The sequence below is a fragment of the Gadus chalcogrammus genome, chromosome 18 (genome assembly GCF_026213295.1).
Source record: "Gadus chalcogrammus isolate NIFS_2021 chromosome 18, NIFS_Gcha_1.0, whole genome shotgun sequence".
NCBI classification, from domain to species: domain Eukaryota; kingdom Metazoa; phylum Chordata; class Actinopteri; order Gadiformes; family Gadidae; genus Gadus; species Gadus chalcogrammus.
In genome coordinates this window covers 19,054,151-19,079,263 of record NC_079429.1, presented here as the reverse complement: position 1 = coordinate 19,079,263, position 25,113 = coordinate 19,054,151, and the positions used below count along the sequence as shown (strand labels likewise).

The 25,113-nt window shown below is 52.4% G+C and overlaps 1 protein-coding gene across 1 annotated transcript in view; it reads right to left on the bottom strand.

Moving 5' to 3' along the window:
- LOC130371014 (probable JmjC domain-containing histone demethylation protein 2C) overlaps positions 1 to 25,113 on the bottom strand; it is an 86,646-nt gene that overhangs the window by 1,783 nt on the left and 59,750 nt on the right. Inside the window, 27 exon segments of the mRNA XM_056576613.1 lie at positions 175 to 314; positions 1,808 to 1,930; positions 2,024 to 2,154; positions 2,953 to 3,043; positions 3,242 to 3,410; positions 3,811 to 4,143; positions 4,591 to 4,796; positions 5,578 to 5,815; positions 6,280 to 6,398; positions 6,582 to 6,671; positions 6,809 to 6,970; positions 7,903 to 8,117; positions 9,225 to 9,426; positions 12,425 to 15,386; positions 15,539 to 15,704; positions 16,227 to 16,396; positions 17,381 to 17,581; positions 18,645 to 19,599; positions 19,685 to 20,423; positions 20,527 to 21,090; positions 21,502 to 21,751; positions 22,328 to 22,369; positions 23,333 to 23,377; positions 23,379 to 23,471; positions 23,473 to 23,505; positions 24,159 to 24,283; positions 24,673 to 24,778. Coding sequence (XP_056432588.1) covers positions 175 to 314; positions 1,808 to 1,930; positions 2,024 to 2,154; positions 2,953 to 3,043; positions 3,242 to 3,410; positions 3,811 to 4,143; positions 4,591 to 4,796; positions 5,578 to 5,815; positions 6,280 to 6,398; positions 6,582 to 6,671; positions 6,809 to 6,970; positions 7,903 to 8,117; positions 9,225 to 9,426; positions 12,425 to 15,386; positions 15,539 to 15,704; positions 16,227 to 16,396; positions 17,381 to 17,581; positions 18,645 to 19,599; positions 19,685 to 20,423; positions 20,527 to 21,090; positions 21,502 to 21,751; positions 22,328 to 22,369; positions 23,333 to 23,377; positions 23,379 to 23,471; positions 23,473 to 23,505; positions 24,159 to 24,283; positions 24,673 to 24,778 — 8,670 coding nt within the window.

The following is a 25,113-nucleotide window of genomic DNA, read 5'->3' as shown; positions in this document are numbered from 1 at the left end:
CAGGGGAAAAAGAAAATGAAAGACAGCTTTTTGACATGCAGCATGATGAGGGTAGATATCTAGGACGTACATGCTGTATATTTAGCATACAGCATGTACATGACACATACTGTACTTGTAAATCATGATGTGTATTTCTGGAGTACTTCCCTAACAGAGTGTGTGTGTGCTGACCTTGTGGAGGAAGTCCCTGATGTGGTGCAGGTCCTTGTGGAGGTAGATGTGCCACAGAGCTCCCGGCGTCTCGCTGGAGTCCTTCAGCCTCTTCTTCACGCTCTCATCCAGGTCCTCCTCCTCCAGCCTCTTCAGCACACCTAGCAGCACCACAAACACAGCAGGGGTCAGCTCATGGCTCCCCTGCCGGTCAGACCGGCTCTCCAGGGCACCTCGTCCGGCTCACACCGCTCCTTCAGACAGCTCGTGTAGAGGGGGGGGAACCCCAACCCCCCTCTATCCTCACCGGACATTGATCGGAGGGTTCATCGTTTAACTAGAGCTTGTTATTCTGACTGCAGAACACTTGCTGACGCAAGGAGACAACAACACAGCCAAAACTAAAGCTGCACACATCCAGAAAGCAGAAGGAACCTTGACCTAGCATTTACTATATACTATATATAAAATATGTTGAATACTCTAAAATGAGGACTTTTGGAGCGTGCTGAAATACACGCTGCATTCTTAATGGCTCTGGGCATTATATCTGATATGACCCACACTAACGATGAAGAGGAGAGGGAGGATGAGACGAAGAGAAAGATAAAGAAATATATCAGCATTCTATTGCATCGTGTGGGCTTCCATTTCCTGGCCTAGTTGTGGAATTTAATTATCAAGCAGAGGGAGGGAATGAAGAGAGAAAAACATATAAAGAGAGCGAGAGCGATCTTAGATTGCATCTTATTTAAATTGTTGTGCTTTGGCAATTGTAAATGCATGTTTTCTATGCCATGAAAGCCTTTGGATGTTAAATCTTCAGAGAGAGGTCCGACACACACTTAAAGCTGGAAAACAAAGGCAGAAGAGGAAAGCACCAGACGCAGTGAGTCACTCTATTGTTGTTCCGCTGGGACTAGATGGAGCTCTCTTCATGATCATGTGCTCATGATGACGGCATGAACACATGGATCGATGTGTGGACTGGATGGCCAAACATGGGGATGAGTGTCAATTAAAGGAGGCTGTTAGTAGACAACCATCTGGATAGCAGGGTGGTAGTGTGTGTGTGCATGTATGTGTGTGTGTGTGTGTGTGTGTGTTTGTGTGTGTGTGTCTGGCTGTGTGCCTGGGAATGCTGGTGCTATTAATAGCACCAGACAGGAGAGGAGAGGCGAGGAGGGGAGAGGGAGGAGAGAAAGAAGGCAGCGACAGGGACACTGAGGGGAGGTCTGACGAGAGGAGCTCAGCAGTATGAACACAAAGAGCTCACCTTCTCCCTCCTCCACCTGCTGATGAAGGACCTAGGATACATTCAGTCCATGAATGGAAGGAACAAGGCAAGAAGGGATCTCTTCAACCTCGCTGGTCGCTAAACTGGTGGTCCGTGGCCGTGTGCAAAACTAGGTCAGCCTCCTTATTGACCGGCCTGGGAATCAGTCCAGTCTCACCAGCTCATGTTTCATTGGCTCCTCAGATACGGTCTGGCTTCCCCTCCATGCAAAAGATTTCTGGCCGTTACGAGATAGACCGACCAATCACAACCATCTATCTAGCATGAGGCGGGATAAATAAGAGGAGTGCTGTACAACAGTCTGAACCGGATGGGATGTTTGCCCTAAGAGAACACAGGATTCTTTTGGATCCTCACCGGTTTTGGACAGGACCCCGTTGCCCTTGGCCACGCCCACGTAGACCAGGATGGAGATGATGTCGGAGACCTCCACATGAAGGTTGGCGGTGCCAAAGTCCTGGTCCTGGGAGGCCGCCACGCCTGGGGGGACAACAGGGGTCTGTCATTCCTACTGACCCACAAACAGATGGGGCCGGGACGTTTCTTGGGCGGGGTGTCCGAGGGGAGTCCTACCGTAGGCACAGCAGAGTCGGGGCCCCAGGTCGGGCCTCACGAAGAAGGAGGGCAGGTGGGAGGCCAGGTTGAGGCTCCCCTCTGGGTCGCAGTACTCCGGCAGGGGAAGGTTCCTCATGAGGTCGTCGTACCTGGGGAGGCACACACACACACACACACACTGGGTGAGTAACCAGAGTGGCTCTGAGGGGGTCTCTGAGGGGGACGGGTTCCTGAGGGGGATGTGTTCCTGCTCTGAGGGAGGGGTGTGCCTGTTCTGAGGGGGGATGTGTTCCTGCTCTGAGGGGGATGTGTTCCTGCTCTGAGGGGGGATGTGTTCCTGCTCTGAGGGGGGATGTGTTCCTGCTCTGAGGGAGGGGTGTGCCTGTTCTGAGGGGGGATGTGTTCCTGCTCTGAGGGGGGATGTGTTCCTGCTCTGAGGGGGATGTGTTTCCTGCTCTGAGGGGGGTTGTGTTCCTGCTCTGAGGGGGGATGTGTTCCTGCTCTGAGGGGGATGTGTTCTCTGAGGGGGATGTGTTCTCTGAGGGGGGATGTGTTCCTGCTCTGAGGGGGATGTGTTCTCTGAGGGGGGATGTGTTCCTGCTCTGAGGGGGATGTGTTCTCTGAGGGGGATGTGTTCCTGCTCTGAGGGGGGATATGTTCTCTGAGGGGGATGTGTTCTCTGAAGGGGATGTGTTCCTGCTCTGAGGGGGGATGTGTTCTCTGAGGGGGGATGTGTTCCTGCTCTGAGGGGGATGTGTTCTCTGAGGGGGGATGTGTTCCTGCTCTGAGGGGGATATGTTCTCTGAGGGGGATGTGTTCTCTTAGGGGGATGTGTTCTCTGAAGGGGATGTGTTCTCTTAGGGGGATGTGTTCCTGCTCTGAGGGGGGATTGGATCTATGAGGGAGAGGTGTGAACTGTGTGAGAGTATGCGTGTGCGTGCGTGTACCTGGTGGGCATCAGAACCATGAACTCCTCCCCTGAGGGCCAGTCCTTCAGCCTGTACACCATGGGTTCTCCGTCCTTCGACTTGGGACGCTCTGAATGGGCACAAAACACCACTATATCAGGATTCACAACTTCATGCCATTTATTAGAATGCTCTCTATCCCACTAAACAAGCAGACGGATACACACATGCTGGGCAGTCACACTGTTGATAGACAGTCACACATATGGAACACAGTGGTGATCTTGTATCTTTCCATGTCTTTGAGATTAGTCTATGATGGACTTACTGGTGATGTCCTCGAAGCCATCCCAGAACTCCTTGATGCCCGAGCTGGAGACCAGCTGGTCTTTACAGTTCAGGAGGTCTCCCTGGTGGTCCGCAAACTCCTGCTTAAAGGACTCCGCCTTCCACAGGCTGGGGTTGAGTCGCTTGTGCACCCCCGACACCAACACCGGCTGCACACACACACACACACACACACACACACACACACACACACACACACACACACACACACACACACACACACACACACACACACACACACACAATTAATGACATTTCATGTACAGAAGAGAAATATCTAGATTCTATAACCCTGTTTCTGGATGTAGAATGTATCTAGATTAACATGCTCACACACACACCGGTGTAGCTTGGCATGATCTCAGAGGATGGGTAGATGCAGCATCTTAACAAATTGCCATTGATAATGTGGCAAATCATGTTTAAGAACATAAGTGCAAGGATGGTAGAAACGTAGAACAGTAGGCTAGTGGGCCCAGCCCAGCGCTGTGGTTAACGTTCGGGGAACGTCCCCTGGCTCTGTGTTGGCTGCTGAGGACGTGACCTCACCTGAGCCTGCCTCCAGCACTCCCTGAAGAGCCTCCAGTTGCTGTCGTTGCGGTGGTCCTTCAGCCACAGCAGCCGCCTGTTGTACAGCCAGCAGTGGGGCACGTCCGGGTACTGGTTGGGGGCGTCATCGGGCGTCGCCACGGTGACGGCCGGCGGCTTCTTCTTGACGTCCACCTTGGGGAACTCGGCGGGGGCGGGGAGGTGGCTGGGGGGGAGGGGCTCCTGTTTGATGGACAGCTTGGCGCTGTGGCGGCTGGCGGGGATCTTGTTCTCCACCACTGAGGCGATGATGTCGTCGAGGATGTTGGGCATGGTCCTCCCGCCCTTACCGCCCTACAGGAGGCAGAGAGTAGTGTTCACCATCATGTTAGGACACCTCGAAAAGACCTTCAGAAGATTCACCTGAGGCTTCAACTGCAGTACAACCTCCTGATTAATTCAGATTAATTCAGAAAAGTTTGACTTTAGGCGACAAAGTTCCTGATGCTGGGATGAGGTTTGTTTGTGTGTGTGTGTGTGTGTGTGTGTGTGTGTGTGTGTGTGTGTGTGTGTGTGTGTATATATGTGTGTGTGTGTGTGTGTGTGTGTGTGTGTGTGTGTGTGTGTGTGTGTGTGTGTGTGTGTGTACCTGTGTGTGTGTACCTGTGTGTGTGTGTACCTGTATGTGTACCTGTATGTGTACATGTGTGTGTGTGTGTGTGTGTGTGTGTGTGTGTGTGTGTGTGTGTGTGTGTGTGTGTGTGTGTGTGTGTGTGTGTGTGTGTCTGTGCGCGCGTGTACCTGTGACGAGGTTGAGTACACGGGGGCGAAGGCGATGCCGGCGTCGGGGGAGCCCAGGCGCAGCTTCCCGGCGGTGGTGGTGAGCAGGTCCCTCAGCGTGGAGCCCTGCTCCGTGCTGCTGCCCACCAGGGACGAGGTCTTACACTGCTGCAGCACCTCCACGCTCTCGCCCTCCCGCTCCTCCTTCAGCAGCACCTTGTTCTCTGCTGGGCGGACAGGGGGAGAGGTGAGGTCCGGCCCCACGCACAGAGCAAGAGAGACCACCTCCATGGCCTCTGAGGGCTGCCCTTTGACCTTTTGATCTCAGTCAAAGATTAGAGGGAGTTTTGGCATACTGCGATGAGGACATACACCTTAAGCAACGGCATCTCCCGTCATGTGGAAGCCCCCCTTCAACAGGGTAGTGTAGTAACACAGGGGTTATGTCAATGACACTACGTCCTATGTGTCCAACAGGGGGCAGTGCAGCATGTCAGACCCAATAGGTCGTACTCTGACACACTTTCAAGCTGGGACTCTGTCATGACTGAAAAGTGGTTTTAGAAATTTGTACATTTGAAGCGGGTGATTTGTGGTGTGACGGTCATCAGACATGAGTCATAGTTTGATAGAGCCAGCCTCGCGCAGCGTGTGAGAGAGATGCTGTAGAGCATGGGGCGGCATGCGGCTCAGGAGGTAGTGCGTGTTGGCTTGTAACCAGAAGGTCGCTAGTTCGATCCCCGGCTCCTCCTAGTGGAGTGTCGAGGTGTCCCTGAGCAAGAAGCCTCCCCCTGTCTGCTCCCGGCGAGCATGCTGTCGCCCTGCGTGGTCGACTCCGCCATCGTTGATGTGTGAATGAATGGTTATAAGTCGCAAAAGTCAGCAAAATCCCCTTAAGTTAAGGGGAAGTGTGCAGCGCGTAGGTCTGTACGGGTCCAGGCCTCTAGTACTAACGTGGACCTTTACAGAGAGACCATTAGGAGGCGTCAGTGGGAGACAAAACATCACCTTTCTTCTCCTCTCTGGATTTCTGCTCGGCCAGATCGGCTAGGAAGTGCAGCGGTGACTGGGACTCCGGGGGCGTGGCCAGGGGACTGCTGGGACTCCCAGCCCCTCCCCCTCCTCCCACTCTGGCCCCGCCCCCGTTGGTCTCGGCCACGCCCCGCTCAAAGCTCTGCTGGGAACACGGCTCGGCCTTCACCAGCGCCAGCTGCTTGTTGCTGTGGTTCAACATGTTCTGAAGAACCTGGAGAGAGAGAGAGAGAGAGAGAGAGAGAGAGAGAGAGAGAGAGAGAGAGAGAGAGAGAGAGAGAGATAAGAGGGAGACAAAGAGAGAGACAAAGAGACAGAGAGACAGAGAAAGAGTGGTAAAAGAGAGAATAGTTATAAACAACCTTTTTGACACAAAAATACATACATACATACATACATACATACATTAGATGTGGAAAAGTATAAGAATCAGACAATATCTCACTACAATGTATTCTTCCCTGATGCTGTCTTTCATTGACAAAATTATTACATTTAAATGGAAGTTTAAGGACCTCAAGTCAATATCTTCTTCCATATTATCAGTCTCTTTATTAGAATATACAACGTATGTATAGAATTATTAAGCAAACATGTCAGTGATGTATGATGGTAGTGTTTGAACTTCCCTAGTGACTATAACGCATTTTATTTTATTTTTTTGACAGCGCAGGGTACCTGGGAGACCCCGTTGGTGGAGGGCAGCTTGTGCAGGGGGGCCGGTTTGCAGGGGCAGTGGGAGGCGATGCTGAACTTGTCCCTCAGGGAGTGCATTGAGCTCACCAGGTCTGCCAGCACTACGGACACAAGGAGAACCCCACACACAACAAACGGATTGAGGAGTGATGGAAACTAGGAACACGTCATAATATGAAATAGAAGAGACCAAGACCGAAGTAGTGGCTTCAAAGGAGGGAGGGATGGTCATGGAGTCCAGGACAAAAGACTTTTCATGGAAGTGCAAATGTAATGGTTCTTACCAGTGCCCGGTATAATCTGTGTTGGCATGAGGTGCTTGTGGTCATGGGGTTGTCCTTTAACACACTTCAGCCAGGCGTACAGCTCCTTGTCTGAGACAGGGAATGTCACAACACAACACAACCTTCATACATCTGTAGTATGAGAACAACACAGCATCCCCAGATAAACATGCTAAATAGATGTCCATGTGTGCATGAGTGGCGGGGGGGGGGGGGGGGGTACTCACAGTGCGGGCCCCTGGAGCTCTTCCTCTCCTTGGCCTTGTAGCAGTCCAGGCAGACCACAAAGCCACACTTCTGACACACCCAGTGGATGTTGAAGAGTGTGGCCTCGCAGGCGTCACACATCTCCCTCACGCCGCGCACTGCTCGCTTCCACGCCAGCTTGACTGCACACATCAGACCACGGCCGCCGTCAGTACACTGGGGGGCTGCTTCTACCAGACCAGTACACTGGGGGGCTGCTTCTACCAGACCAGTACACTGGGGGGCTGTTTCTACCAGACCAGTACACTGGGGGGCTGTTTCTACCAGACCAGTACACTGGGGGGCTGTTTCTACCAGACCAGTACACTGGGGGGCTGTTTCTACCAGACCAGTACACTGTGGTGCTGTTTCTACCAGACCAGTACACTGTGGTGCTGTTTCTACCAGACCATCAGTACACTGTGGTGCTGTTTTACCAGACCAGTACACTGTGGTGCTGCTCCAGTGAAAAAAAATCGTCCGACACGATAAACGTAAAAAACGCAAATATCGGCCGATATATCGGTCAATCACTGATCATAATGTATCCAGTGTTTCTCTTGGAGGTCATGAGGTCAGTAGGTCATCTTACGGCCCTGATACACATCAAACTAAATCCAAAATAGAGCTGGGAGCTCAGTAGAAACAGTCTTGTCCCACACGCCTCCCCATACAGCGCTGCCTGCAGTCGGTCCACAAATAGCAGTGGCATGATGACATCAGTATCTGGTGTCAGTAAATATTTAGCATAGCGTCCTGCTCTGGGTTTATTTTAAGATGAATCAGAGATTGGGACGGATTGCATAACATGTCTGTGTGTTTGTAACCTCAAGGAGAGACTAAGGAAGACGTGGAGAATAGGGGTGGGACAAAATATGGATATGCCGATTAATTGTTCGCCCCTTCTTCGTGCGATGTGAGAATCGATAGATTGGAGCCAAACATCGAGATTTGATTTTGGACATTAACGTATGATATGGTCAGGTTCCCTGTGGTTCCCTACCCTTGTGGAGATGGAGGTTAGAACAACAGCCCCACACTTCCCCTCTGGTCCCCTGCAGGGCTGGACACTCACCTTCCTTGCGGACCCAGGAGGCGGCGCTGTTCTCCGTGGAGACCATCTGGCAGAACTTGTCCCCGATGAAGCCCAGGATGTAGCGGGCGGTGCCTCGCTCCAGGAGGCTCTCCTCCAGCACCCCGGGGAGCCACAGGGCCAGGGCCTCCTGGTCAAACTGCTCGGGGTTGGAGAAGCCGTCCATGCGGATCACCCCGTTCTTACTGTACGACAGCCTGGGGGGGGTGACACCAGACATGGTCCTCTATGTCAAACATGAACCCCTGGACTGTACAATACAGAGGTCAGGTCACTACTGTAGGACTGAGGCCTAGGGGTCACAGTCAACCCACTGAGCTGAGAGGACCTTTATTCAGGGTTAGCGGGACTGAATCAATGCTCACCGTTCCCGCTCTGGTCACCTTAATGCACGTCATGCCACTACTTGTACTAATGTGCTGATTGTAGAGGCTTTGGGATGACGTAATGACATGTAAATGACAGTCAGCAGGGGGAGGGATTAGGGAATCCAAGCATGCTGGTAGAAATATCAGGAGGCCCACTCAAAATGTGCTCAACATTGCAGATGGAGGGAGATAAATGGTAGAGAGACAGAGGTAGAGAGAGGGAAGAAAAAGGAAAGAGTGAAATCGCGCACCCAAACCAGCAACAACCCGTTTGGTGAGAGAGCAAAAGAGATTATGGAGCAGAAAAGCCTCTTTGTCAGATTTACCCCACTAGACCCCAGATTTACACTTATGGATTATCTAACTTGTGTTGGTTTGCATTTGTGTCCTGGTATTTATTTTTCAAATGTGTGCAGGCATGTGTCCATGTGTCCGAGAGAGCGCGAGAGCGAGAGAGAGAGAGAGAGAGAGAGAGAGAGAACAAGCACGAACGATATAGAGAGAGATAGAGAAAGAGAGAGAGAGCGAGAGAGAGATTGCAAGGGACTTCCATGCACTGCAGAAACGGATATAGTTGGTGAGATAGCGGCTGATTGGTTTAGAAGGTAAAAGGACTGAGCTAGCAGAAGACTGCTGGTGAACAACATGGGCCCCTTCTGTGTTTATGTATTGGAGTGAAACAAAACACAGAAGCAGAACCCTCCCAAACCCTCACGTGTGCCGAGTACTGGGATCAGGGATCCCTCCAACTGACAGCCGTCCATCATTCACACAAATATATACATTGTATACACACAGAGGGAATTTGCAGACGGTAGACATTGCAAAAATGTAGTATGAAGATTCAGTGCGGGTGGGTGTCTGTCTGACACAAACCTGCCTGGACTGAATGTGCAGAAAGAAGCATTAAGTGAGGAAACGGAAGAGAGTGTTTACCGTCTGAAGTAGTAGAAGCGGCAGAAGACGGGCGAGTGCGCCGGCTCCTCCCCCTTCTTGCTGCGCAGCACCCGACACTCCCGGCACTTCTGCAGGTTGGGCCCCATCTCTGAGCACGAGTCGTCCTGCAGGAACGACTCGCCCGTCTGCTTCAGCTTCTTCACCTTCCTCCAGTCCTTCAGCACCGAGCGCGGGACGCCGTCTGAGGGACACCAGGAGGTGAGGACACGCTACACACTCTGAGGGACACCAGGAGGTGAGGACACGCTACACACTCCGAGAGACACCAGCTGAGGACACGCTACACACACTGAGAGACACCAGCTGAGGACACGCTACACACTCTGAGAGACACCAGCTGAGGACACGCTACACACTCTGAGAGACACCAGCTGAGGACACGCTACACACTCTGAGAGACACCAGCTGAGGACACGCTACACACTCTGAGAGACACCAGCTGAGGACACGCTACACACTCTGAGGGACACCAGCTGAGGACACGCTACACAATCTGAGAGACACCAGCTGAGGACACGCTACACACTCAGAGACACCAGCTGAGGACCCGCTACACACTCTGAGAGACACCAGCTGAGGAACCGCTACACACTCTGAGAGGACACCAGCTGAGGACACGCTACACACTCTGAGATGACACCAGCTGAGGACAGCACTACACACTCTGAGAGACACCAGCTGAGGAACACGCTACACACTCTGAGAGACACAGCTGAGGACACGCTACACACTCTGAGAGACACCAGCTGAGGACACGCTACACACTCTGAGAGGACACCAGCTGAGGACACGCTACACACTCTGAGAGACACCAGCTGAGGACACGCTACACACTCTGAGAGACACCAGCTGAGGACACGCTACACACTCTGAGAGACACCAGTTGGTCCACAGTGAGGACATACTACACGCTCTGAGAGACACCAGGTGGTCCACAGTGAGGACACACTACACACAACACAACTCAATTGAATGGTTTCATGACAGCAGCAAGGATCTGTGACTTATACCAGTAGGAGACCAATAGGAATGTCACTTCCTTAAAATTCCAAGCAAGACTCTCAAACGTACATGCAGCTCCTTTAAATTAAATAGCGTGTTTATATGGATGCATATTGATAAAACAATAACTTTAATGTCTAATTTCCACCCAAATTTTTATTCTGCAGAGTGTGTCCACCAAACAATAGCCAGGGCTGTTGTCTGTCGGGACTCATATGATCTGAGACGTGTTAAAAGTACAGGATGTTGTCGTTTGATATCTCTCATGGGAGACTTCGTTCTAAACCGCTCTGTGCTTAAGTGACAAAACCGGTAAAGGTTTGTCTTCGTCCTGTGGCCGTGACTTGAAGGCCTCATGAGTGGAGGCCTTCCCTGGATACATCGTTTCAAGCTTTGGATAATCGGTAGGTTTCCAAACATAGGAAAATCTAAATCAATTAAATCATGGCAGCATGGAGTTCAGTGGCTTTTGAATCCACTGATCCATCCCAGTCAGACTCGGTCACAGCAGAGCTTCCATGTGGCCTACAAGGTTCTGAAAACACAAGACTTCCATACTATGAGAGCAGGCCTACTTCCATCATCACACATTAGAGAGGTGGTTTGAACCTTGTGCAGACAGAGTGTTGATTAGATCGCACATCAGGAACAGCGCTATTCACTCAAAGATAAATCACACGGCCGCTATTTCTGCGGCTGAAGGAACACCATAAAAGGTAAAAACATCAGCCCCTCTATTCAAGTTTATTCAACTACCATTATAAGAAGGGAGAGCCTTTGGTATCTTTTGGCCTTGTGCAAACATTTTTAATAACCTCTTGGTCCTATGGCAATTTATTATACAACAAGTTTAAAGTCTTGCCGATTCTCACACTGGGTGGCTACCAGAGAACTATGATAATGTTCTAATTTCCGATAGTATTGGGTCATTAGGATGAGGGCTAGCTTTCCCTCAAATCGCTGTTCTCAGAGGGATGTCTCACAGCCCTCACGTTTCGTTATAGATTATAGCTGGGATTTCACTGGGAAATTCGTATGAAATGTTACAAAACCATCTCTCTCTGCAGATTGCAGATATTAATACATAGACATAAAATGAAGATTACGAACCTCCTAAGATGGCACAATTTGATTGATTCGCTATCTCGGGATTGTTTTTTATTGCAAAATGTCCCGCTTTGTTTGCTAATAAAAACAAAAAAATCCTGTCTTGTTTATATTTTGAGTGTTCACCTATAGTATATACTAAAACAATCTATCACCTCAGGCTCCGTGAATAGTGGGGAATAGCCCCACCATTCACTCCACCTCTTCGACGAATAATTGTTAAATATTGGGGCTCGGGACAACATGAGGGCCTGCCTTTTAGTGTGGATTGAGCATGACAGGACACACACACACACACACACACACACACACACACACACACACACACACACACACACACACACACACACACACACACACACACACACACACACACACACACACACACACATACCCCACACACACAAACATACCCCACACACTTACACACAGACACACACAGCTGCACACCAGATGTGGATAAGTGTCTGAAACCCAAGACATTGCCGTCATGGAGCTCTTGTTCTGGGATGTGGACGAAGCCAAGCATCGAATGCTCTAGAACAACCATATGAACACCACAAACAGCTATGTAGTCTGAATCAGAGCAGAAGACTACAGCAGAGACCGAGAGGAGATCAGGGGACGACTCCATTGGAAAACACTAGTGGCCGTGGGAGAAGGGGCTGCTCCGGGGGGGGGGGGGGGGGGCGTGTGTCTGTGTGTGTGTGTGATGAGCTCACTGCCTCAAGGGTCAAAGGCCAACACTTTAAGTTACTCTGTCAGGAAATGATTCTCGGCAAGTTAATGGGAGCCAGCTTGACGAGAGGCGCGGTGCTGGGAAGAAGCTCGCCGGCTCCGCTCTACATACCCTCCATTGTTCCAGCAGCTCGGGCCTCACACCCACGCCTGCTCACAACATAACCCCAGCACTGGGGAGGAGAGCAGAAATACTGCTTCCACCATTCGTATTGTCCAATTCTAGGGCCCCAACAACTCATTCAATGCAGAATTCCTAGCCAAGATGTACCACTGGTATTCAGACTGAAGCACCTGAACCGTTTGAGTGTAAAGTGAGAGTCTAGACTTACTGCTGCTGGCCAGCTTGAGCTTGGTCTTCTCCCGGGCGGACCTGAAGACGCCGTTGGGCTTGACGTCGTCCTCGTCCTTGTCGTTGTCCCCTCTCCTCTTGGCCATGTCGTTCTGCTTCTTCTTGTAGGTGGGTTTGGGCTGGCGCTTGGCCCGGGCCTCCGTCTTACTCTCGCTGGCGTCGGAGTCGTCCCCGGCGCTCTCCGAGCCCGACTCGTACGTCCGCTTGCTGGCCTTCCGGCCAGGGGTGGAAGGTTTCCTCTCCTCCGCCCCCGCGTCCGCCGCCGCTGCCTTCTCCTCCGGCGCCCGCTCGCTCACCTTGACGCCGCTCTCCTTGCCTTTCTCGGGGTTGCCGGAGGTGGAGGCGATGAGGTTGACGGAGCACGGCTTGATCATCTCAGCCATGGCCGCGCTGTTGCTCTGCAAGGCGCTGGCTGTAGCCGGCGGCGGCCCGGGGACCTTATCCGGTTTGGCGCAGACCGCCGGGGCTGCGCTGGTCGTCGTGGTGTTCCTGTCCTCCTCCGAGTGCCTGGTCAACCAGGCCTTTTTCAGCTTGTGGTAGTTGCTGGACTGCCCGCTGGCTGCGGTGGCGGGCAGGCCATTGGGCAGCGGGCTGGACTTGCCCGGAGTAGTGTGGCCACTCGCCGAGCTGCTGCTGTCCATGGAGGAAGTCGAGGCCTGGCTGGAGAAGGAGGGAGGAGGGGAGCTGTTGGGGATGGGCTTGTCGGCCGACTGGAGGGGAATGGAGGAGCTTCCAGGAGCCGCGGTGGGGGGTGCACTGGGGCAGCTGCTTCTGGACTGGGCTGCAGCTAAGGCAGCTTTGTGCTTCTTGAGGTGAACAAAAGAGGGAGAGAAGGCTTGGCTCGGGCTGGAGACAGAGCTGGGCATGGGAGTGATGCTCGGGCTGGGGTGGGGCGTTCCCACCGGACTAGGGGGAAGCCAGGAAACGCCGGGAGAAGAGGTACGGGACCCGAAGCCCTCTTGATCAGAGAGACCCGAGTTGCCTAGTGGACGGCCGGCATGGCCAGCTTTATGAACCGCGAGGTCACCTCTCGCTGAGACATAGCAGCCTAGATCCGGACCGCTTATTCCACGCTTTCCTGGTGAGCTGAGTGTGGCGGAGATCTCAGTCCTGTCCAGTGCATTAGTGTGGATGGCTCCGGTATTTCTCTGCATACCACACATTGATGTGGACTTTTTGTACTGAGCACACATATCGTCCAGGTTGGTATTAGGCTGTATGACTCTACCCATTCCTGGGCTATAGCCCAGCTCCTTCACACCATCCATCGGCCTGGAACAGTCCGGCTGGGGCTTGGCTGAGTACAGCCTCCCCTGGGGCAGCTCCTTATGGGTCATGGCAGGGAGTCTGTTAGCCCCCAGGGGAGGGCTCCCCTCGTATTTGATGCATGTTGACGGGCGCACAATGACGGAGGCCATGGCGGCGTGAGGCTTGCCCCATAGTGAGCTGCAGGCAGTCTCCCCGGGGAACCACACTCCCCTCTCCGCTCCCTTCTCCTGCTGGCTCACATCGCGGCCCCTCCAGCCTTCTGCTGACGACGTCATCACCATCCTGTCGGCGGCGGCGGCGGCGGCGGAGCCGATGGTGGCGGCGGTGCCAGCCGCCCCCTGCCCTTTGACCTCCCTGGTCTCCGGCAGCAGCGTAGGAGGTTTCTGCTGCTCCGCCGACGTCTTGCTTCCCGCCGCCGTCGCGCTCACCGGCTGTATGGGCGTGAGTGTGGGCGGAGACAAGCGGCCGCCATAGCCGCCCCTCTCCCTCTCCCGCTCCCTCTCCCGCTCGGCAGCTTCCTTCCGCTCCAGCGCATGCTGTGTGGGTGGATGGAACACGGGCGCTCGGTGAAGAGATGGCATTCCCCTGAGCTGCTGCTGCTGTTGATGCTGCTGCTGTTGATGCTGCTGTTGATGCTGCTGCTGTTGATGCTGCTGCTGCTGCTGTTGATGCTGTTGGTGCTGCTGCTGCTGTTGATGCTGTTGATGCTGTTGATGCTGCTGCAGCTGCTGTTGGTGCTGCTGCAGCTGCTGTTGGTGCTGCTGCTGATGCTGAAGCTGTTGATGCTGCTGCTGTTGATGCTGTTGATGCTGCTGCTGTTGATGCTGTTGATGCTGCTGCTGTTGTTGATGCTGCAGCTGCTGTTGATGCTGCAGCTGCTGTTGATGCTGCTGATGCTGCTGCTGTTGATGCTGCTGCTGTTGATGCTGCTGCTGTTGATGCTGCTGCTGTTGATGCTGCTGCTGTTGATGCTGCTGCTGTTGCTGTTGTGTCTGCTGCTGCATCTGCTGCTGGTGGTGGTGATGATGCTGCTGCTGCTGTTGTTGTTGCTGCTGTGGGTGAGGATGATGATGGTGGTTCAGGGAGGATGAAGGGCTGCGGCGCTCCAGATGATGGCGCTCCATCCCCACCACGTGGTGTTGCTGGACCAGTGAGGCCTGCTGGCTGAGGTGCTCTGTGATTTTGCCAGCCAGACCCTCCCCGCCTTCAGGCTGGTGCTTGATGAGGGGAGGCGGCTTGGAGAGGGAGGCCTTGGAGCTGTAGCTGCCAAGAGAAGGAGCCCCCTGGACGGCCACCGACTGGGTGGCCACGATGCTGGAGACCACGGCCCCGACCGAGACCTTATCGTAGTAGGAGTTGAGCTCCTTGGTGGGGTACAGCCTGGGGGGCTCGTTCACCACACTGTTGGACAGCGTGGTGAAGTAGTTGCTCTTCTCCGACTGGGCCGCGTGCGGATGGGGATGGCCGGCCTTGGGGTTGGGGGGTGTGAGGGACGGGAGGTGAGAAGGAAAGTGCGTCTCCCGGTCTCTGTCCCGGTCCCGCTCTCTCTCGGGCCCCAGGTCGGCAGGCCGGTGGATCTTGGCGGTGAACGGCGCCACCTCGATACTCTCTTGGAGAATCCTTCGGTTCTCCTCCTTGTATTTGCTGGCTCTGTCTGCCGCTTGCACCGCGTCCTGTTGAGGAGAACAGGCAGAGACATGACAGCCTGTTTGATATTTACCTGGGTATGGGCGTAGTGTTTGAGGGTATAGGTACCTGGGTATGGGCGTAGTGTTTGAGGGTATAGGTACCTGGGTATGGGCGTAGTGTTTTAGGGTATAGGTACCTGGGTATGGGCCAGGCGTGCATGCTTGCCCTGGGCTTCCAGGTAGAGGCGGTGGAGATGGGCATCTTTCCCAGTGGGGGTCCGACTCCGGTCCGTATGCTCTTGCTTAAGCTGGGCCAACGTCAAGGTTCTGATTGGGTCCATGAAGCCTTGTTTATCCATGTCACTGGGAAACACAGCAGGGGGGAGGAGTTCAGACCAACATCCCAGAACCTCTGCAGTTCTGGCAAGGAGTCCGCAAATGGCGGCATTTACAGTGGAATGACAGCTAACTACAATCCCTACGTGGCCAGATCTGTTCTTCCATAAATGCATTATTATAAGTGAATGGTGCAAAATGGCACGTTGTTCCGGAAGATGCCATGGAAGCAGAAAGACATGTGTGTGTACATCAATGTCAAATGTAAACGATGCTAGTGCCGCATTATGTCGATCTGTAAGCAGAGCCTTTGCAGGCTGTGAGGGTGTTGGTTTGTGATTACAAAACTGTACGGAGAGGGTTTAATACCCTTTCTAAGAATGTTTGATGCTTTCATAACAAGTGAGCAACCAATGGATTTGGTCGACCTCCAGTCAATGATATGACAGCACCACTCCAAATCAATATCTAGACAGACAACCCCTGTGACGGAGCCGTACTGTCCGCCTTGCATTAGTGCTGGGCCTCCCCATGGACGGTGGTACTGACTCCTTGTGCAGCTCTGCGCGGCTCCTGGAGATGGGCGGGCTGGTGTGAGCGCCCATCATCTTCAGTGAGGGCCGCTGGGAGTCTGCGCTGGCGGGCCGCACCGGGACGTGGGTCAGCAGGGACAGGCCGTCCCCGGCCACGGTGGGGTGGAGCCATGGGCTGGCCGTGCTCTGGAGGAAACACAATGCAAGCCTTCATTAGACACACAGGGACTCTTTAAAGCTCTTCGGCATGCCCCAGCGTTGTGTTTGTGCTTTGCCCTCTTACGCCTCGTTCTATTGAGGCTGTGTATGTTTGTGCTCTCTGGTGTATAGCTGATGTGGTGGTGTATATGCCTGTAAACCACCTTACTGGCTCAAACAAATATTATCTACTGCTACAATACCCCAGGAGATAGTAATCCAGCCATAAGTACTATTACTACTAGAAGACCACGGACACAGTAATCCAGCCATAAGTACTATTACTACTAAATACCCAGGACACAGTAATCCAGCCATAAGTACTATTACTACTAGAAGACCCAGGACACACTAATCCAGCCATAAGTACTATTACTACTAGAAGACCACGGACACAGTAATCCAGCCATAAGTACTATTACTACTAAAATACCCAGGACACAGTAATCCAGCCATAAGTACTATTACTACTAGAAGACCCAGGACACACTAATCCAGCCATAAGTACTATTACTACTAGAAGACCACGGACACAGTAATCCAGCCATAAGTACGATTACTACTAGAAGACCACGGACGCAGTAATCCAGCCATAAGTACTATTGCTACTAGAAGACCACGGACACAGTAATCCAGCCATAAGTACTATTACTACTAGAAGACCAGGACACAGTAATCCAGCCATAAGTACTATTACTACTAGAAGACCACAGACACAGTAATCCAGCCACAAGAACTATTACTACTATAAAGACCACAGACACAGTAATCCAGCCACAAGAACTATTACTACTATAAAGACCACAGACACAGTAATCCAGCCACAAGAACTATTACTACTATAAAGACCACGGACACAGTAATCCAGCCATAAGTACTATTACTACTAGAAGACCACGGACACAGTAATCCAGCCATAAGTACTATCACTACTAGAAGACCAGGACACAGTAGGCGGTCTGGAGGACGTACCCTCCTCAGGGAGGCCTCTGCGTTGACGGCGGCCGCTGCGCTCTCTGGATGGACCCACTTGGTGCCCGGGGGGAGGTTGAGGCCTGGAGGGTAGCTGGCAGGCGCTCCATTGGCGTACTGCCAGAGGATCGGGTACAGGCCCAGCCCGGCCGCCCCGCCATGGGCCTGGGCCAGGAGTGAAGGAGGAGGTGGGACCTGGGCCTGGGAACAGACACAACGTTAAACATCCACCAAGAGCTACCATCCAAGGATGTCCTAGGTTCCAAGGGCTATGGATGTTCAGGGGTAGGCTATACATGTAACAACAAGGTGTAGGGTATAGGTGTAATAACAAGGGGCAGAGTATAGGTGTAACAACAAGGTGTAGGGTATAGGTGTAACAACAAGGTGCAGAGTATAGGTGTAACAACAAGGTGTAGGGTATAGGTGTAACAACAAGGTGCAGAGTATAGGTGTAACAACAAGGTGCAGAGTATAGGTGTAACAACAAGGTGTAGGGTATAGGCTGTAACAACAAGGGGCAGAGTATAGGTGTAACAACAAGGTGCAGAGTATAGGTGTAACAACAAGGTGTAGAGTATAGATGTAACAACAAGGTGCAGAGTATAGGTGTAACAACAAGGGGCAGAGTATAGGTGTAGAGTATAGGTGTAACAACAAGGTGTAGGGTATAGGTGTAACAACAAGGGGCAGAGTATAGGTGTAACAACAAGGGGCAGAGTATAGGTGTAGACTGTAGAGTATAGGTGTAACAACAAGGTGCAGAGTATAGGTGTAACAACAAGGGGCAGAGTATAGGTGTAACAACAAGGGGCAGAGTATAGGTGTAACAACAAGGTGTAGTTATAGGTGTAACAACAAGGTGCAGAGTATAGGTGTAACAACAAGGGGCAGAGTATAGGTGTAACAACAAGGTGTAGAGTATAGGTGTAACAACAAGGTGCAGAGTATAGGTGTAGAGTATAGGTGTAACAACAAGGTGTAGAGTATAGGTGTAGAGTATAGGTGTAACAACAAGGTGCAGAGTATAGGTGCAGAGTATAGGTGTAACAACAAGGTGTAGAGTATAGGTGTAGAGTGTATGTGTAGAGTATAGGTGTAACACCAAGGGGCAGAGTACAGGTGTGGAGTATAGGTGTAACAACAAGGTGCAGAGTATAGGTGTAGAGTATAGGTGTAACAACAAGGTGCAGAGTATAGGTGTAACAACAAGGTGCAGAGTATAGGTGTAGAGTATAGGTGTAACAACAAGGTGCAGCCTCACCTGCATGAACTGCTGCTGGTGTGACGGTGCCGGGTGTCCGTGGGCCAGGGCCAGGTGCCCCAGCGCTCCCGGGGAGTCCAGCCGGGGGTGGGAAGCCAGGAGAGAGGCGGTGGGAGGCGGGGGCATGGCGGGGAGCACTCCCGGAGGCAGCAGGTGGGGGAGAGCCGAGGAGGGCGGCGGGGGCGGGTGGAGGATGTGCGGGTGAGATGTGGAGTGCGGAGACTGGGAGTGAAGAGAGTGCAAATGAGGGTGGAGGTAGGCCCCGACGTGGTTGGAGGAGACGCTGGCCGCGTTGGCCACAGAGTTCTCGGCGTCGGTGCGCACGAGCGCCGGGTCGCGGTACACGGTGAAGGTCTCGTTCTTGTCGATGATGAGGGGGCTCTTGGTGTAGTTGCTGCCGTTGGAGCTGCCCGACTCGGCGCGTGGGTGGAGCGGCTTGAAGCCGGAGCGCGCGGCATCCGGCGGCTCCGGCTTGGCCCCTGCGCGGGCTATCGGGGAGGGAGGGGTGTCTGAGTATTTAGGCATTTTATGCCTGGAGACCTCGGGGGAGGTGTGGGGTTTGGGTTTGGAGCTGTCCAGGAGCGCCTGCTGGGCCTTTGCTTTGAGCAGGTCAGAGGGGAGCAGGGCCATGCCGGCGCTGTGGTAGGGGTGGCTGTGGTGGTTCTGCGGTTTGGGGCTGGGGCTGACTCTTGGTTTGCACAGCTCGGCGGCAGGATGTGCCTTTACCTTGTGGGATGGGGACTGTTGGTGTTTCCTGGTCTCTTCTGAGGGAGAAGGGCTCTTGATGCATGGCAGGAGGCCTGTGTAGTGTTGTGGGTGCTGCTGCGTGGGCTGGAGGTGGTGATGCTGCTGATGATGAGGAAGAGGATGATGATTGAGATGGTTATGGGGGTGTTGTAGGGGAGTTTTCTCTTTTTCCTCTGGCACTGCAGGCTCGGACACGGAGGTCAGCGGTCTGAAAAAAGGATTGTATGCATTTAAAACAGGCACCATAATTATTGTAAAATAGTCATAATAGAAGGATGGTCCGGCGTTCTTACCTGATGACCTCGGAGTGGGCAAACTCCATCTTGTTGCCTAAGCTGCGGACTGCTGCTATGGGGCCAGCTCCCACGGGGCCAACTCCCACGGGGCCAGCTCCCATGGGGCCAGCTAGTGTGGGGCCAACTCCCAAGGGGCCAACTCCCATGGGGCCAGCTAGTGTGGGGCCAACTCCCATGGGGCCAGCTAGTGTGGGGCCAGCTCCCATGGGTCCAGCTCCCATGGGGCCAGCTCCCATGGGGCCAGCTCCCATGGGGCCAGCTCCCATGGGGCCAGCTCCCATGGGGCCAGCTCCCATGGGGCCAGCTCCTACGGTGCCAGCTAGTATGGGTCCAGCTAGTATGGGGCCAGCTCCTACGGGGCCAGTTGCTATGGGGCCAGCTCCTACGGGGCCGGCTCCCATCGTGCTAGCTCCCATGGTGCCCTGCCCCGGTGAAGCAGGTGGTACGGGCGCAGGCACAGGCGGTGGCGGCGGCGGCGCGGGCTCGATGTCCGGCCCACGGCGTCCGCCCTCGGAGGGAGAGGGGGACGGGGGTACGGGGGGAGAGGAGACGGGGGAGGGGTTGAGGGGGAGGTAGGGAGAAAGGGCTGTGGACTCCTGGGAGGCCAGCAGCGCCGACACGGCCTCCGAGCTCTCGCGGTGCACCGTCGCCTGGGCCTCCTCAGTGATGTCCATCACGCTGTTGCTATGGAGATGAGACGAGGACGTGGCCGAGGGCGTCTGGGACCGAGGAGTGGCTGAGGAGCAAAACAAAGACGTGGTTTGAGTAAATCTTTATCAATCTGCACCCCATGTTTTCAATGAACATGTCGTCTAGTTTGAAGCTCTTCCATGCGGTACCGTTCACAGTGCTCTTGGTGCTCTCCATGATGCAGCCCTGGACCGCCGTGCTCAGCAGGGGGGCCAGGTGTTGCCGTGGTGACCGAGGGAGCTGCGTCACCGCCGTCAGCTCCTGTTCCTCCTTTGTCTCCGAGGGGCCCGTCTCTTTCACCACGCAGCCCTTCCTAGTGTCCTCCGACCCTCGGACCTCGGCCCACGGCGATAGCCGGCCAGCGAGCGACGGCGACTCGCTGAGTTTAGAGCCGGCGGTCAACGCCACCGGCTTCTCGTCCTCCTCCATTTTGGAAACGCTGCTGGCGATCAGCTCCCCGCCGCGGCTCTTCAACTCGTTCTCAGAGTTGGGCTCAGACGAAGAGGAGGACGAGGACGAAGAGGAGGAGGAGGACGAGGAGGAAGAGGAGCAGGAGGAGTGGATGGTCCTCTTGTTGTGGGGGTGCTCACTGTCGCTGCTCTCCGACAGGTCCGAGGTCGTCTCTGTCTTCAGCCTCTTCAGGCCGGCCTTTTTCTCCTGTTCCTCGGTCTTGCGCCGCTTGTTGACGGTCGGCTTGACCTTGGGCTTGGAATCTGCACGGAGAAGCATCAGTCAGAGACACATCTCTGAGGCGATATGAGCAGCACCAGTCGACCCTGTGGTTCATGATATACTGTGAGGCAGAAGCAGGCGCAGTGCTTTGGTTTCATGGTTTGTGTTCCTACATTATTTGGTCCTGTTCTCCTCATGAAGGAGCAGTTTGTTGTGGTCCAGCTACTTTAAACTAATTTCTTTAATTAATTCCTATCATCAAGCCCCCAGCTACTACTATCAAACCTCTAAGGTGTAGAAAAGTAGCCTGACATCGCCGAACTATGAGTCTGCTACCTCTCAGTTCATTCCCAGTACAGAACTCCACTTACTTCATTAGCAGCCTGATGAAGACCCTCCAGTAACAACATCAGTGATGATCAGTTAGTGTGTGCAGCCCCCTGTGCCCTCACCTCTCCCCGGCTCCTCCCTCCTCTCCTTCTCCTCCTCGGGGACGCTGCTGTCCGACCCCTTCCTCCTGGAAGAGCGGGCCCCGCGCTGGTCCCGGGCCCCGGGGGAGTGGGCGTGGCCGGCCGATTGGCTGCCTGGCTGGGCCTGGCTCTGCTGCTGAGAGGCCATGGCCCCCTGGGTGCCCTTTGCAGCACTTCCTGATGAGTTTGTGATGGGCCGCGGGCTGTTGGCCTGGGCTCGTGTGTAGTGACCCTGATCAGCATGACGTTGGAAAGATTCACTCGTACAGCAGAATAGAGCCACACAACAACGACTGTATCTCTCTTCTCCACTGTGTACTGCAGCTCTTCTGTAATGTGTACTGTATCTCTCTTCTCCACTGTGTACTGCAGCTCTTCTGTAATGTGTACTGTATCTCTCTTCTCCACTGTGTACTGCAGCTCTTCTGTAATGTGTACTGTATCTCTCTTCTCCACTGTGTACTGCAGCTCTTCTGTAATGTGTAATGTATCTCTCTTCTCCACTGAATCTCTCTGATGTAAGATCAGCTAAGATCAGTGCACGGACTGGGAAGTGAAATGCAGCAAAAATAAATAAAACCTATTGCTTAAAAGAGGTCAAGTGGGGTTGAGTGGGAAGGTAGGAGGAGGAATTATATATATTTTAATTCTATATAGACAAACCAAAACAAAATGATCTCATACATTTATTTTTTACTGATTTTGCCTGAATTACTAAATGTATTTTCTTATGAGGTAATCTTTGTTTCGCTGGCTCCATGAGAAACAGATGTTTTGAAGGCTGGTGCTCGGGGCGAGGGGTGGGTACCTGAGTGTTGCCAGGGGTTCCGCCGCCTCTCCCTCCGGCCGTCTGGGGGACACAACAAACAAGGAGACATTTGTTAGGGATCAAGAGGATTGGCTGGTTGATAGAGAGATCAGCAGAGCTCCATGTGCCACATCAGATCCTGATTCAGAGCTTTAAATGGCTCTCCTCAAAGTTCAACTGATTTCAACTTTGCCCTAGTTATGCTCGACTCATTGTTCTCTCTGTGGTCGCGGAGAAACAGTTCCAAGAAGATCTGTGTCTCCACAGCCGTTCGTATCAACAAGAATGACAAATGCGCAATTTGGATTTCTGGATATATATTCAGTGCATCATGTCAAGTGTGGTCAAGTGTATCATTTATCTATTTACATCACAAAACTTTATTTACACGTGTGGACTTTTAAATACGTGTAGGTAATATTGTCACTACATTCACTCAATAAAGGAAACAGCTTATTTACGTTTCTTACACACAGCATCCATAGTGGTAGCATTATTGCATCCATAGTGGTAAACTATAATCATTCACACTCGAACTATAGTTTTCACTTTCTGTTATATGTATTAATCATTAATCTCGATAGCAATTACTGCACTGTGGTACGCAAAAAGCTTTTGATAACATGAAGGTGTGAAGTTGTGTTTGAGATATCAACTTTCTCCTAAAGAGTGATAGCCAAATTGCATATATATATATATATATCAGGCACGTCATATGTTTGTTGACCAAACTACCCCCCCGGCACAGCCAGGAGACCGTGATCAACAACATTAAAGGGTTAAGCCAGCTCTATGAACTCCAGGCCATGAGCGCTGATCATTCTGGACATGAGCTGATGAGGACATGTGGCGTAGGAACCAAACAGGTGGCCATCCCCCCAGCCATCTAAACTCAATCCAAAATACTACACACAAAGCAACGGCTGCACTGCCTGCCTGAACTGGGCCGACCACATGCTGAGGCCGCAGCTGTACGTCGGTGTGGGGCGTGTGGAATGCACTCACATGGACCGTGCTGCTGCCGCTGCTGTTGTTGTTGTTGTTGTTGTTTTTGGCTGGATCTGGACCTCCGTCTTGAGGTGATGCCGATATTCTCTCCCTTCAGCAGCGAGTGGACCACGTCGTCTAGGAAGGTCATCTGCATTCATTGAGGGGTCCACGTTCTGAGGTTCCAGCACCTAGAGGGGCCGGACAGGGTTAGCCATGGAACGTGCTCCAAGAACAACGGACTACCACCAATCAAACAGTGGAAGGGCCTGTTTTAATGGATGCCAGTTGGCTAAATGGGGCTAAGAAGTGTGTTTGTTGCACTAAGAAGTGCAAAAATAGACCCTATAAGAGATTTATTTTTGATATCCATTGGCTTTCCTTGCTTGTGGATATTCTTTCAACTTTTAAATCAGTACTTTAAATCATTGTGTTATACCATGTTGTTCTTAAAATTAATGTGTTGTAATTTTGACACCTAGGTGACCGTCTTAGTCAGAGTATATGTCTGAGAAACACTGGCGCATCTGAAATCAATGTAACTTCCTCAGGAGGACCGTGCTTAGCTTGGTTATTCAGACTTCCATCATCTTGCTTATCTTGTGAAAATAATGTATTAAAAGTATGGTAGGTAGGTGACTTAAGTTTTTTTTTGTGTGTTTCGAGAGTTGTAAAGAGAGAGCCGAAAAGAGCAGAAGAGAGCAAGATTTTGTAGACCTTTTTACTCCCTGCATCTATGTGCGTGTGTATTTGTGTGTGGGTGTATGTGTGCGTGTGTGACTGTTTGTCTGGTAGTGGCATGCATACGTCGTGTGTCCAGCTCTCATGTGTGTGTATGCTCCACCTGATCATTCATGACGACCATATTTCTACTGAAGAGGTCATGGTGAGTAATGATGCCAGTGAACCACTGGGTGGCTGAGTCTTGTCTGTACACGCGCACACGGTAGCCATTCAGCGAATATGGACCTGGACCACAGAGAAACACAACAATTGGAAGGGACGGGAGCCAACAGCCATCAGTACAGAGCTGAGAACCAAGGGGAAAGAGCTGAATGGATGTCTGGAACTCATTTGAGGAAATGGCGCCGAAAAGATGTAATACTGCAGAAATACCTTCCAACGAACAATAAAGCATTGCCATGGTCATACTATTTATTATCAAGACTTAATAATGAAATGCTAAGGTGGGACGGATGTTCTTCACAGCGAACTATATAATGCTTTAAGGTTTGTATGTGAAAGCAACCCATAACCAATCTTTAGATCTACATCATGAACGAAGAACACTCGTGTGCAGCGGGTTGGTAGATAAATGTACGTATGTAATACACTGCGTGTTTAATAACTACCTTTACCTTGCATGAAGATTTCCTGAGCCTTCTGGTCTTTGAGCCAGCCCTTCACCTCTTCATGGAGCTGGGGGTTGTCTCTTAGTACAGGGCTCTGGCTGTCCACTTCATCCTACGACACACAGAGAGAAACAATGTGAGGGGATGACCCACATGTACACACAGCTTCCTGTCTGGTAGTAGATCACATGGACGGGATCCAAAGGCCAAACACAGGCCCACAGAGTGCCTGGGGAACGAGGATGAGGGCCGCCAGGCTGGAAGCCCAGCACAAAGGGGTTCAAGAGGTCATGGACCACCTCTTAATCCCCATTGGCTTTCCTTCAACAACAAACAGACTACTAGTCAAGGTTATCAAATCAGTAAGCGTAGATGCAATCAAATGGTTTTAGTGCCATCCTAGCATTCACTAGATACTCTAGAGGGGCTGAAGAGTTTGGCTTATAT